At 39.9% G+C, this 13,919-nt stretch overlaps 1 protein-coding gene across 2 annotated transcripts; it reads left to right on the plus strand.

The window, feature by feature from the left end:
• Positions 1-1,519: 1,519 nt before the first annotated feature.
• Positions 1,520-13,136, plus strand: pfkmb (phosphofructokinase, muscle b). 2 transcript variants are annotated; one of them, XM_083892181.1, is made up of 22 exons: positions 1,521-1,725; positions 3,030-3,103; positions 3,462-3,539; positions 3,812-4,001; positions 4,150-4,315; positions 4,409-4,453; positions 6,665-6,773; positions 6,923-7,018; positions 7,103-7,195; positions 7,322-7,447; positions 7,543-7,607; positions 7,703-7,766; positions 7,874-8,020; positions 8,118-8,188; positions 8,738-8,825; positions 8,909-9,061; positions 9,153-9,317; positions 11,345-11,406; positions 11,480-11,591; positions 11,682-11,781; positions 12,401-12,506; positions 12,821-13,136. In XM_083892181.1, exons 1-22 carry the CDS (start codon positions 1,641-1,643, stop codon positions 12,960-12,962), a joined length of 2,337 nt encoding a protein of 778 aa, XP_083748307.1. In that variant the 5' UTR covers positions 1,521-1,640; the 3' UTR covers positions 12,963-13,136. The 2 variants fall into 2 exon arrangements, with proteins under 2 accessions (XP_083748306.1, XP_083748307.1); XM_083892180.1 differs by having other exon boundaries at positions 1,520-1,725; positions 6,923-7,195.
• The last annotated feature ends 783 nt before the right edge of the window (positions 13,137-13,919 follow it).

The following is a 13,919-nucleotide window of genomic DNA, read 5'->3' on the forward strand; positions in this document are numbered from 1 at the left end:
GAGCAGCTTGTCTCATAGGAAATGTCTATCCTGAAAAACGGTGTTCTACACAGGAATGATATTGTTTTTAAGCATCTGATGATTCAGCTGTGCAATGCTCTCAGTTTGGCTTAAAACATATTATTCTTTCTACTTAGGTGACGATGACCTGTCCGGATCTGAGTGTGAAGGCAAGCTGTTGTCCAGTTTTGATCCAGCAGGGGATGCTGGTAAGTCAGACTACAATTAAATATCACTGCCAGTTTGAAAATGCAGAGATAAATGCAGACCTAAAAATGCTGTTGCCATAAGAGCACATGCTGACTGATATTCAGTAAATGGGGATATCGTTTGAGATACTGTATAAAACCTAAAATGGCACCCACAAGTGTTTCCTCACTACATTCACATACACCATCATCTTGATTTGACATCACTTGGGTACAATAAACGGACACGTATGTGTGAATTTATTTCCATCCATAGAACTCTGGGCCCCCTGAATCTTTAGCCATATTCCCATCGAGTGGAACGGTTCAGTTTGTTACAGTACGCTCCATGTTTTTTTGCGTTCCATTAGGAATAGTACCAAAATAACTAGTCCCTACCATTAAATTTTTGGGCACCCATCTGTTGGGGTATAAAGCTATTTTTTCTACAGTGTTAGAAACAACAACAATTAGCAGTCAGTGTGTCTAAACCTCAGTCTAATCCAGAATTTCTGACTGAGTTTATCAAGAGCTGCAAAAGTGCTAAGCTGTTTTACACAATTTTACCTTCATTTAAATCTGTTTGATTATATTTGCTTTTGTGAGTCTCAAGTTGTGTATGACTGTGCTGAAAGGGCTTTTTCAGGATTAAGACCTGGTTTTAGGATTAGGAGAATCAGGTTTAGGTTAGGGTTAGATTAAGGGTAAGAATTAGACATTTAGTTGTGATGGCTAAGGTTAGGGTAAGGCGCTAGAGAATGCATTGTCAGTGATGTGTCCTCACTAGGGTGTGTGTGTGTGTGTGTGTGTGTGTGTGTGTGTGTGTGTGTGTGTGTGTGTGTGTGTGTGTGTGTGTGTGTGTGTGTGTGTGTGTGTGTACTTGCACATACATCTTTGAGAGGACCAAAAAACTTACCCATAAGAATCAAGGAAACAATTAAGAATAGTTTCGAAAAAATCGGTTTCGATGGTGAAGGTCAGGGTAAGATAAGGTGCTTGGGAATGCATTATGTCTATGAATGTCTACTATACAAGAGCGTGTGTGTGGGTTCATATCTCTAGTAGGCTGTGAGGACCGATTTTCATGCAAAACTTTTTGTTGGCTTTTATGAGGATTAATACATGGTTTTAGAGTTATGGTTAGAATTAGGTTTAGGTTAAGGTTAGGGTAAGGGTCAAGGGAATGCAATATGTCTATGCAGTGGAGTGTCCACACAAAATATGCACAGGCTGTGCCTGTGTGCATGTGTGTGTGTGAGCGTGCGTACATGAAAACACAGCTATGTGTCTGCCAAGAGGATAGTTGAGCTGTGCACCCTGTGACTGCTATTACTTTCCATTAGAGGCTGAGTTAGAGGTTAGAGGCTTTTTGAGCTGCACGCAGTAAAGCAGGGTGGCAGAGATTGTTACACTCTCTGCCTCTTTCCCTCAGCCAGCCTCAATTCCAGGACCATGGCACAAACTGCTCCCACCCACCCCAACAAGATGGGAGAGGGTCGGGCGATTGCCGTGTTGACCTCAGGAGGTGATGCCCAGGGTAAGTGGACAATGTCTAAATTTGCATGTGAATGTGGTGTACCAAGACTAGGCATGTCTGCTGTTTGTTTTCCACAACAGGAGGTTGAAGTGGATGTGGAGAATAAGGAGTTGAAAGTTTGTAATATTTTATATTAGTAATATTCAGTATATTCAATAGAGTTTAATGACTGATAAAGGAGTGTTAAAGATGTAAAGGACCTACATATCAGACACATAGCCCCATATTGTAAGTTGTGGATAATTTGTTTACTTTATACATCGTGTACTACACAATCATTTCATAATATTTTATATTTTATTGTTGATGACAACACTTATCTACAGTTATCTAGCTATAGCCACCCATTTCATAGCGTTTCTCATCATGAAAAGAGCAGTATGAAGTCCTTCATTCAAAGCTGCTAGGGCGCTCCTCTGACCTTTAACTTGATGAGGACTCTATCTCCACTGTGGCCTTTTGGAAGTGTGTCAGCGACCTCGCACAACCCTGTGTATCTGCCTGTTTTTCTATCATAGCTTTATTAGCTCCTTACACAGGTGTATGAATGAAAAACTCTAAAACTGGCTAAACCACACCCCCTTCCTGTCTTTTTCACTTATAATCCTCATCACACCCTCAGTTTTTAGTCATCTTGAGATTATTATTCCACCTTGTGTTTCTCTCACACCGTATGAACCCTGGGGTAATTTTAGAGACATGACCTTTCTGTCATGTTTTGGTAAAGTGGTGAGTACTGAGTGAGAAAGCTACTCACTCCACCTTTCTCTCATCTTCTCCTTCACACTGTAAATGGAGATGCCCCTGGCACCATGGATGTAATCCATACACTTCGTGTCCTTTAAGCAACCCGTCTGAGTGTGGAGAAAGTAACCAGAGGACATTTACTGAAGCACATTTTATTTACAGCCAAATAAATTGTACTCTGGTGTTGTTTTACCATCTGTTTTTGTCTTCAGTGTGTGTTGTTGTGAGACTGCTCATACTCATTTATTAAATTAAGCTCTTAGTTGTAGCTCGAGCTACCATGGAAAAGTGTACATTTGCCAAGATGTAACACTAGGGTCAGTCTGTAAAACAAATCTATGCAATTACATCAGATCTTTATGTCAAGATATATGAAATGTACATTTGTCAACAAGAAAAATTAAAGGAACCACTTTGTTTTGCAGAAATAGGGTTCATGTACATAGGCTTAATTACAATAAACAGCACTGCGGTCATTGAAGTAATTCTTTCCACCATTGTGTAATGGCTACCTCCTTATAATTATAAATGATCATGTGCGCACGATGTGTCTGTAGGTATGAATGCCGCTGTAAGGGCCACCGTTCGTGTTGGAATCTACACTGGAGCCAAGGTGTATTTTGTCCATGAGGTAAACACTGCTATTATTTTCTTCTTTTATTCTATTAATACAACATTACATCTAAACACTATGTGAAAACAAACACAGTAGGGTATGAGAATATCCCACAAAATTAACGAATTTAATGATTATTTATGGAAACCAGAAATGAGTAGCTGTGAAGCTAGAGCCTGTGCATGTCTGGCATTTTATCATCAAATCATTGTTGTGGTCTTATCCACTTTGCCATTCCACTCCTGCAACACGACAATTAATAAACAGCTATTCTATTCTAATAAATAAATAAATGAATGAATGAAGTCTTCCCTGGAATTATCCTTTTTAATTAAGTTATATTGTGAGATCTGTATTTGTTTGTATTTGACAGGGCTACCAGGGACTGGTGGATGGAGGAGACCATATCCGCCTCGCCACATGGGAGAGTGTGTCCATGATGCTGCAGCTGGTGAGACCAAGCTTGAGGATGCAAAATAAAATTTATATTTAAGCTCTAGTGAATTTGTGGTCACAGGTCCAACTATTTTTTTAAAGTAGGATGGATGACGTCTGTAACTCAAGTCTTGAATTTGCAGTTCTGTAGGTCAAATGGTCATTTAAATGCCATGGTTCATTAAATAGCAACGCATACTGTATCTTGACTAAGGTTTCAGATAATCTTACCCCTTCTCCTTATTTGCCTCTTGGTTCTGGTTCTGGCTCCTCGTGGTCTGACATCAGGGTGGGACTGTGATTGGTAGTGCCCGCTGCAAGGATTTCCGCGCAAAGGAGGGACGCACTCAGGCTGCATATAACTTAGTCAAGCTGGGCATAACCAACCTATGTGTGATTGGCGGTGATGGTAGTCTGACAGGTGCCAACCAGTTCAGAAAAGAGTGGAGTGAGTTACTGACAGACTTGGTCAAAACCGGTGAGCGTCAACAATAAAATACAGTGTGTACAGCCTACAGTATGTGTCTTACAATTCTACCATAACACCATTCTACATGGTGGAATTCACTATACTCATTTACAACATGTTTATAACATGGTGCGCAACCATTTTAATGTTTCCTCAGGTAGGATCACAACGGTTGAGGCCAAACAATTCTCTCACCTCAACATCGTTGGCATGGTGGGCTCAATTGACAATGACTTCTGTGGCACTGACATGACCATCGGCACAGACTCTGCCCTGCACCGCATTATAGAAATAGTGGATGCCATCACTACAACAGCACAGAGGTACACATTTACTGCAGACATGTAGGCATTTATATGAAAAAACACACCTGCTTTGTTATTTTAACACTGCACAAAAATGTTTTCCCTCTGCAGTCACCAGAGGACTTTCATCCTGGAGGTAATGGGCAGGCACTGTGGGTGAGTACAGCCTGTGCCTTTTGTGGCCTGGGGGGTTCTGGATGTGTCAGGCTTTTTGAAAGACCGTTATGAGAGCTTGACACATTATATCAACACTGACTTTGTTATCTGCGCTGGGGAGCACACCACTGTTTCCATGAACCACCCTGCTAGCCATACACTTGCTGTCACTGATAAAAACCTGTCATGCATGGCCGGTAAAGACAGATTTCAGACACTGAATAAAAAGATCACCCAATAAAATCTACAGCTCTACAGTATCTCAAGAATATGTTGGCCACTAACTCACTGTTAGAGAGCCTTCCTCAGCTGGCAACAGAAGTTTACAAACCATACACTCTACCCTGGATTTATTGCTGCGTTCCAGAGCCCATCCAAACAAATGGGATGTGGGACTTATCCTACCTGAATTATACTAGCTCCTATTTCAAAGCTTTCCAGCAATTGAAGTCGAATGTTAGAAAACATGGACGATCACAGCACTTTAGATTTATGTTTGAAGAGGCATTTTGACTGTAAGCAATTCAGTCTACTTACATACACAAGCAAGCTTTATGATACATATCGATATGTAACTTATACTTTTACCGTAGCCCTACATATCTTCATGCTAACAGATAACAACGACGACGACATCATTTCACGCCATAACATGAAAAACAAGTTGTGATAAAATTGCTGTGTCTAAAACAAGTCTACATGCAGAAAAGTAAAGTTTATAGCCAATTCATGTGACTCCATGGGCGCCGCCATTCTTCTCCAACGTCATTTTGGTGAAGTCGGGGTAGGTCGATCAGCCCTGACTTCGAGGAGGAGGAGGTCCCACTTCACAGTGCACTTTTTCTAGTTGGAGGTAGGTATAAGTCCCACGTCCAACTGGTTTGCATTGGCTCTGGAACGCAGCATAAGTCCATAGAAAAAAATAGCAATTTTAGCTCACAGGGACATCGGAGCTGCTGGACTACAGGTCACCAGTCCATCACAGGGCCAACATATACAGTAAAGCCAAAAAAACATTCTCTCACACACTCACATCTACAGTCAATTAAGAGTTTCCAATTAATCACTGCCTGTTTTTTGACTGTGAGGATACCAGAGTTCCAATCAAACACAGGGAGAACATGCAAACTCCACACAGAAAGTGAACCAGACCTTCTTGCGCAGCTGTACAGTTTAAGATGAATCTAATCTAGTATTCACTATATAGAAAAATAAGGGCTGTCAAAAGATTAACATTTTTAATCAGATTAATCACAGGGTAGCTGTGGATTAATCACGATTAATCACGATTAATTACCATTCTTAAATATGCCAGAACAATTCTAATTTTCTCTTTATATTGTTGTAGGAACGGAGAGATAAATAAAGTATGTGAAAATATAAATGTAAAGAACAATGAAATACTGTAAATAACTTGTAAAAACCTATACAAACAGTAAAAAATAAACATTACATTGTAAAGAACCCACATTATAAGACAATATAAATAAATAGAAAAAATAAAATACTGTAAATAACTTTAAAAAAAACTACACATTGCACTGTAAATAACTCACATTATAAACAAAATATAAAGTATAGAAGTTATATAGTTTTCTTGGGGTTACTAAACCCACAGCAGGAGAAGCACTGCTTCGTCTAGTTAGCTTTAGCTTCAGCTAGCATACTGACGCTAATGTTAGCTGCTGTCTGAAGTGGGGCCCCGTCAGGGGGTTTTTCTACTGCGATGTCATTGCAAATCAACCCTTGTTGTTTAAGGGGGACGGTGATGCGGCTGCTCACTGATGCATTAAGGTCCGGGCCCCTATCGGCTCGGGGCCCCAAGCAGTTGCCTGTCTTGCCTGTTCATAAACTGCACGTCTACTCGTAGCGCAATGAAAGTGAGAAAAAAAATTATCGCGTTAATTCCACAAATTAATCATCCTGCGTTAACGCGTTAATTTTGACAGCCCTAAGAAAAATGTGTACTTTCCAAGGGTGCTATTCTGAATTACACTATTGTAAAATAATGTGCAAGCGGCCCTGGGAGGCTGCACGTAAATGAATGTGTTAAAATGAAAACACCCTAAATTAACTAAAGCAGATGGGAAAATTATTAGGTGTGCTTGTTCAGTATCTGCATCATTAAATTAAGTGTTAATTTACTGTGATGTACACTGTTTTAAAACCTGAGATTAAATAGCTGAGACAGTGATGACTCTTCACCTACAGTTACCTGGCTTTAGTGACAGGTCTGGCCTGTGGTGCTGACTGGGTGTTCATCCCAGAGATGCCCCCAGATGAGGGGTGGGAGGAGCATCTGTGCAGAAGACTGACAGAGGTATATGTCTTGTCCTATGTTATTTTCAATGACTAGTCTTCATTAATATATATGTACATAATACATATATACATATATGTATGTATATATATAATTATATATATTTTTTTAAAAATTTTGGACTCAATACATTTCTCTTTCCCTCTCAGCAAAGAGGTCGTGGCTCCCGTTTAAATATTCTCATTGTTGCAGAGGGAGCGATGGACCGCCATGGTAAGCCTATTACCTGTGACAGTGTGAAAGAGGTCAGTAATGACTTTATTTTTGCATGCTACTACATAGGTATAGTGAGGTTAGAAAGACTGCTCATAAATGACCTGTCTGTGCAGCTGGTATCAAAGAAGCTTGGCTTTGACACTCGTACCACCATCTTGGGCCATGTACAGAGAGGCGGAACCCCCTCTGCCTTTGACAGGATCCTGGTAATACTCTTTTGTCCTTGTTTTTGTTTTTTATATATTCAACTGTGGGTCTTATCTAAGCTCAACAAATACACATTCATTAGCATCTCCGATTGCCTGTTTTCTCTCTCATACCCTTGGTATCAGGCGAGCAGAATGGGTGTAGAGGCCGTGATGGCTCTGCTAGAGGCCACACCAGACACACCTGCATGTGTCGTCAGCTTGTCTGGGAACATGGCTGTCAGGCTGCCTCTCATGGAGTGTGTGCAAGTGGTGAGTCAAATAGTTTCCATATTGTGTGCAAAAAACATAATTCAGATCATTTTCTGTTTGAATTCTCAGTTTCCTTTTCCATCTGTTGTCTGCAGACTAAAGATGTCACTGTAGCGATGTCTGAAGGGAGGTTTGATGATGCTGTGAAGCTCAGGGGGAAGTAAGGCCTGCACTTTTTGTGTTATCCATTAGAAATTCTCAAGTGTTGCATTGAGTCTCAAATGTCCATACATTTCTGCTGACTTCTGAAATTAGGAGCTTTGAGAACAACTGGACTACCTACAAAATGCTGGCTCATGTGCACTTGCCAGATACAAAGGTCAGGAGCAACAGTTATTGCAATGTACTCATTTTTTTATGTATTAATTAATTGTTTGCGAGATAGTAAGTCTTTTGTTCTGACAAATGTGTCTCCACACACACTAGAGTAACATCAACATTGCCATAATGAATGTGGGCGCACCATGTGCTGGGATGAACGCAGCAGTCCGTTCAGCTGTCAGGATCGGGATTCTCCAGGGCCACCAGATGTTGGCAGTGCATGATGGCTTTGGTGGCTTGGCTCAAGGAATAGTAAATTCTTACACACAATTCTTAAACAAACATTGGGCTGTCATTCCGTTAAGATTAAGCAGCTTTTACTCTTTACTTGTCCTCTGTCTCTGCTCAGATTGAGCCCATTGGTTGGTCTGGAGTGGCAGGATGGACTGGAAAGGGAGGCTCCAATCTGGGAACAAAGAGGTGAGACAATTCAACAGACCACAATAACAGTGTGGTTTTGAATGATTACTCTAAACTACAGTACGTTCTTGTCTTTGACTAGTGTTAGTTTGTTTGTTTACCATGACAGTTTCGACTGCATTTTCTGCAGTCTTCCTCAGAAGTGTCACGTAATGATACTGCTCCGATGTTATATCCAGGTTGGAGTGACGGTGCAACCCCCTGGCAGCGAGAAGGTCTTCCGTCTGCCATAGGGGTGGGGTGTCCAGTCACTTGGTGGCCGCCAAAACATCAAGGGTGGAGGGTTGTTCACAGCAACATCATGTGACACTTCTAAAGGAGATTGCAGGAATACATTCGATGTGACAGTGCAGTCGAAACTGTCATTGTAAACAAACTTACACTCGCCAAATACAAGAATGTCGTTTAAGTACACATTTTGTGAGCTAGAACAGATCTTTTTGGACTTTTTGAATGAGTGTTGACTTGTACTTCATGAACACTCTGTTGAGTTTGACTTCATATGGCAGCTGTAATCCAGTAGGCTTTGATATTTCTCCTTCTATAAAGATCCCTGCCAAATGAATGCATGGAAGAGATCAGCCTGAGCATCACTAAGTTCAACATTCATGCTCTAGTCATTATTGGAGGCTTTGAGGTGAGCAGGTAGAATATGCTGTCCAATCACTTCTGTCTCACATTTTCCATTGTCTTCCTTCATATCTGTTTGGTCTTCCCCAGGCATTTGTTGGAGGTCTGGAGATAGTGAAGGCCAGACAGAAGTATGAGGAACTCTGCATTCCGCTTGTTGTTGTTCCCGCTACTGTCTCCAACAATGTTCCTGGGACTGAATTCTGTATTGGCGCAGACACTGCCCTCAACACCATCACCATGGTAAAAATTCTATTTGTAGACAACAACAAACACTTTACAATGTAATCCAGGATTGTCCAAGTCCTCTCAGTGTTTCCTTCTCTCTTTTCAGACATGTGACAGGATCAAACAGTCTGCCGCTGGCACCAAGAGGAGAGTGTTCATTGTTGAGACTATGGGAGGATACTGTGGCTACCTGGCAACCATGGCCGGTTTGGCATCTGGAGCTGATGCTGCTTACATCTATGAGGAGCCTTTCAACATTCATGACTTAGAGGTGTGAGCACATACATTTTTTGAGGACAGTACATCTTTAAAGGGATAGATGGTTTTCACTGAATTAAATCTCAGTCACACACACTGAATCACTGAATCTGTGAGTTGTTATCGTAGCCCAGTTGTGAGCTTAGCGATGGCTACTCACTCTCACTCTCAGTTTAATGTCAAACATAACATGGCGTACATGAAAGTGTATGCCATTAACATTAACACTGTTGCTCGATCACACTGAAGGTGGAGATTTTAGAGAGGGAGTAAAAGGACAAGAACAAGCATTCAATAATGTCCTCAATGAGCTCAACATTTGATGTCACTGTTTGTCTGTTGGCTTGTGAGCAGTCTTATCTGCAGATCTAAATCAGCTGTGTGTGTTTTAAGGCCCATTTATACTCGCATTTTACATGCGTATGGACGTTTAAAAAAGTTCCTCTCAAGGGGAGTGCAGAGTACCAAGTTGCAGACATCAAGCAACCAACAAAGAGGTTATTTTTATTGTACTTGATCCAAAATTACTGAAACACAATTTTTTTTTTTTGGCGGTGGAATGTAAGACCACTAAATGTAATATATATATACTCGTTGGTGTTGCAGATCGATGACAAGCGGCACTTTAAATATTTCCATATGTCTGATTTTTGACAACTTTCTTCGCCGGATAGCCCCTCGATTAAAACCACAGCGAGCCAGTGAGTGGCAGTCATTCTGTTCACTCTGTTTTCTGGCTGCAGGGATAAACCAGTGAGCTCTGGCAGCATGTTTTACAGTTGTTTCACTGCAACTGTAGGTTGCTTCTTGACTGTTAGGACTGTTGATTCTACACTGCCCCCATGTCCATTTTCATAATCTCCCCTTCTAGACATAAAATGACGGACGAAATGTATGAAAGGGAATGGATGAAAGGCTCGAAAGCCATCTCTGTCTTTTGCATAGAGTATAAATGGGCCTTTTAGTGGTAACTATCAACCGTGTGTTTAAAAGCAGAAATAACTAGGGGTGGGATTTCCTATTTGTGTGCAACACCTCTGGTATTACTTTTTTTCATGTATTTGTGAACAACAACATGGAGAATGGAATGAAATAATTAAAGTAGTCAAAATAACCAGTTTTTGACTGTCACATGGAACAACGCTGGTTCATAATAAACTGTAGTTTTACCTGCAGCAGCTTGAAAAGTTATAAAATACAAGCAATAATGTCCTAATTGAGCTGAACATTTTTTTTACGTTTCTATTAGGGCTGTCAAAAGATTAAAATTTTTAATCAGATTAATCACAGGGTAGCTGTGGATTAATCACGATTAATCACGATTAATTACCATTCGTAAATATGCCAGAACAATTCTAATTATCTCTTTATATTGTTGTAGGAACGGAGAGATAAATAAAGTATGTGAAAATATAAATGTAAAGAACAATAAAATACTGTAAATAACTTGTAAAAACCTATACAAACAGTAAAAAATAAACATTACATTGTAAAGAACCCACATTATAAGACAATATAAATAAATAGAAAAAATAAAATACTGTAAATAACTTTAAAAAAAACTACACATTGCACTGTAAATAACTCACATTATAAACAAAATATAAAGTATAGAAGTTATATAGTTTTCTTGGGGTTACTAAACCCACAGCAGGAGAAGCACTGCTTCTACTAGTTAGCGTTAGCGTTAGCGTCAGCTAGCATACTGACGCTAATGTTAGCTGCTGTCTGTGTCCCCGTTAGTTAGACAGTGACTGTTAATGTTATGATTATATCATTATCTGTGCCAGCAGTGCAACTTCCAACTGTGTCTTTCTTTCTTTTTTCTTCCTACTCTCTGTTTTCTTCCTCTTCTAACTTCCTGATTGATAACTCCTCTTCATTTTCCTTCAGCTTCACACAGGTTAACGTGAGGTGAATTTTGACAGCCCTGGTTTTTATGTTAAAAATGTTTGCAGAAATCCCATTCATTAATTTTCTACATATGGATGGACATTTTCGAACACAGTGATCTGACTTTGTCTGCTGATTTGTCTGTAGTTGAATGTGGAACATCTGGTGGAGAAGATGAAGACCACAGTGAAGAGAGGACTGATTCTGAGGTTTGCGGCACATAATATCTTGTCTTAACAGAATCAATGCCATATCTCACTCAATATTCCACATGTGTTTCAGAAATGAAAAATGCAACGCTAACTATACGACAGATTTCGTCTTCAACCTGTACTCCGAGGAGGGCAAGGGCATATTTGACTGCAGGAAGAATGTACTTGGACATATGCAACAGGTATGTGTGTGTTGAGTTCAGTACAGATGATACAGATCAGATTAAGTTCAAAACCCTAGTTACAAGAACAACTTTTTTGGTTTGTTTTAGGGTGGAACACCCAGTCCTTTTGACAGAAACTTTGCCACAAAAATGGGGATGAAGTCTGTCCTTTGGTTGACCGACAAGCTAAAGGAATGCTACAGACATGGTGAGGACATGACCTCACTGAAAACTGTAGTGTGTAACTATTAAATATTTAAACTAATGTCTGTTACATTCAAACCACAGTCTGATGAGTTCACAAACTGCTGATTAAGCCTATCACCTCCACACGACTCTGTGTTTCTCAGTGTATTGGTTACAGGAAGTGATTTGTTTTATGTCAAGACAGATGAAAGGCAACAGCAACATTGTGTTTGTAAAGCGGGATGGCTACAGGTCAGAGTATGACTGAAAGCACAAAGTCCGCAAAAAGTTTCTGAAGTGAACTCAACTGCTCAAAAAAAACAGTTGTGAAGCATTTTGACAAGATAAACACTTCTTGTCCCGTCTACCTCTGCAGTACTGCTGTATACACACAAATGCTCCCTCAGTCAGGTCTGATAGAATTGCTTGACAGAGCCCATTCTCAGATAAGATACAATAATTTTAATCGTTAATGTGCACAAAGACCAAACACAAACAGGCAGAAAAATAACATTAAAAACCTTAAAGAAAATCACCAAAAAGGAACACACTGCAGCGTTAAATAACAAATATTGTATACCTCTGGTGTTCTGAGAAACCTCTGCACCCTGAACTCATAATTGTATTTTTAATCCTTCCAGGCCGCATATTTGCCAACTGTCCAGATTCAGCTTGTGTGTTGGGCATGAGGAAGAGAGGTTTGGTCTTCCAGCCTCTGCCAGAACTTCAAGAATCCACTGACTTTGAGTAAGACTTTATTTATTTTCCACCACATTTAAATTTTATAAAATCATCAGTTTTCATCAGAAACATCAGAGCTTTGGCTAATATTTTGACATCAGACTGACTCAAATGCAAACATAGCACACCACGTTGCAGTGGCTATTGCTTTACTTATATTTGGCAGCTTCAAAACTCCACACTATGGCAAAGCTGATGTGTGAACACGTGCAGATAACATACCTGTAAAGATTTAGACCACAAATTGCCTAGTTTAAAATATTTTGCATTAGTGTTGAGAATTTTCTTTTTTTCTTGCACTCTGTGCTTCTTCTCTGCAGACATCGTATTCCAAAGGAACAGTGGTGGTTAAAGATGAGGCCTATCTTGAAAATCCTGGCCAAGTACAAGATCAACCTGGACACGTCTGAAAAGACTGCGATGGAGCATGTCATCAAGAAGAGGGGCTTAATTAATCAGTAGCCTTTGTACTGTGTATATATTCTTGCCATCAGGACATCACATGACCTGACTCTGACAACTCTGTCTTTACAAAATACGAATTTTATTGCCGTTATTACAGCAATAAAAAGTATGAGATTTCACCAGCCTAGAGGACAAGTCTCACAATAAACACTCAAATGTCACACAAATGTGTATATGCTCTATTAGAGTGGTTTTGCTGTGTCTCTCATTCTGTTCTTTCACTAAATGTCTGACTGATTTCAGTTACTTTTTGATCCAAATTAAAATACAAGAGGAGGCAACTAATTATTATAAAAATATATCATAATGTACAAATTATAATGCCTTTATTATAGATTATTTAACACACAATATGTGGAAACTCCTATGCATAACAGACGTCACCTACCTATAAGGTAAACAAAATGGAATATTGATAATGGGCTATTGCTATGTAATGCTTGTAAGTTGTCAGGTTTTATTGTTTTCACCCGAGTGTGTAGAAAATGCATTAACATTTACAGTCGGAGTGTGAAGAGGAATTTAAGCAATACAGTAAAAAAAATGCTCCAGAAGGTAATGTCACTTTAAAAACTACATTACCCATAGATCTTACGTTTCCGGGGAAAAGGCGGATGTCCCGTTTGATTGGTCAACCAGCACCTTTCAAAAACAGTGCGCCAGTGTGTGTGAGTGGTGGATTTTTCGTGATAGTTGAGAATTTGGATCATATTAACTTTAGCAGCGGTCCTGCTGCGCCACTGTTTCTTTATATGGACAAAACATATACTTACTATATGTAGTAAATAAACGTATTTCTACACCAGTCTCCAGCTCCGGGTGAGTTGTAAGTAAACGCTCTTTTAGCTGCGTTAACGTTCATCGAGCTGTGTCATGTCTGTGAAGGACTGTGTCGCTAATGTTAGCTAACTGTCCAGTTCACTCGCTCTGTCGTGTCTTATCATTAAACAAACC

This window comes from Microchirus variegatus, assembly GCF_963457635.1.
Source record: "Microchirus variegatus genome assembly, chromosome: 7".
NCBI classification, from domain to species: Eukaryota; Metazoa; Chordata; class Actinopteri; order Pleuronectiformes; family Soleidae; genus Microchirus; species Microchirus variegatus.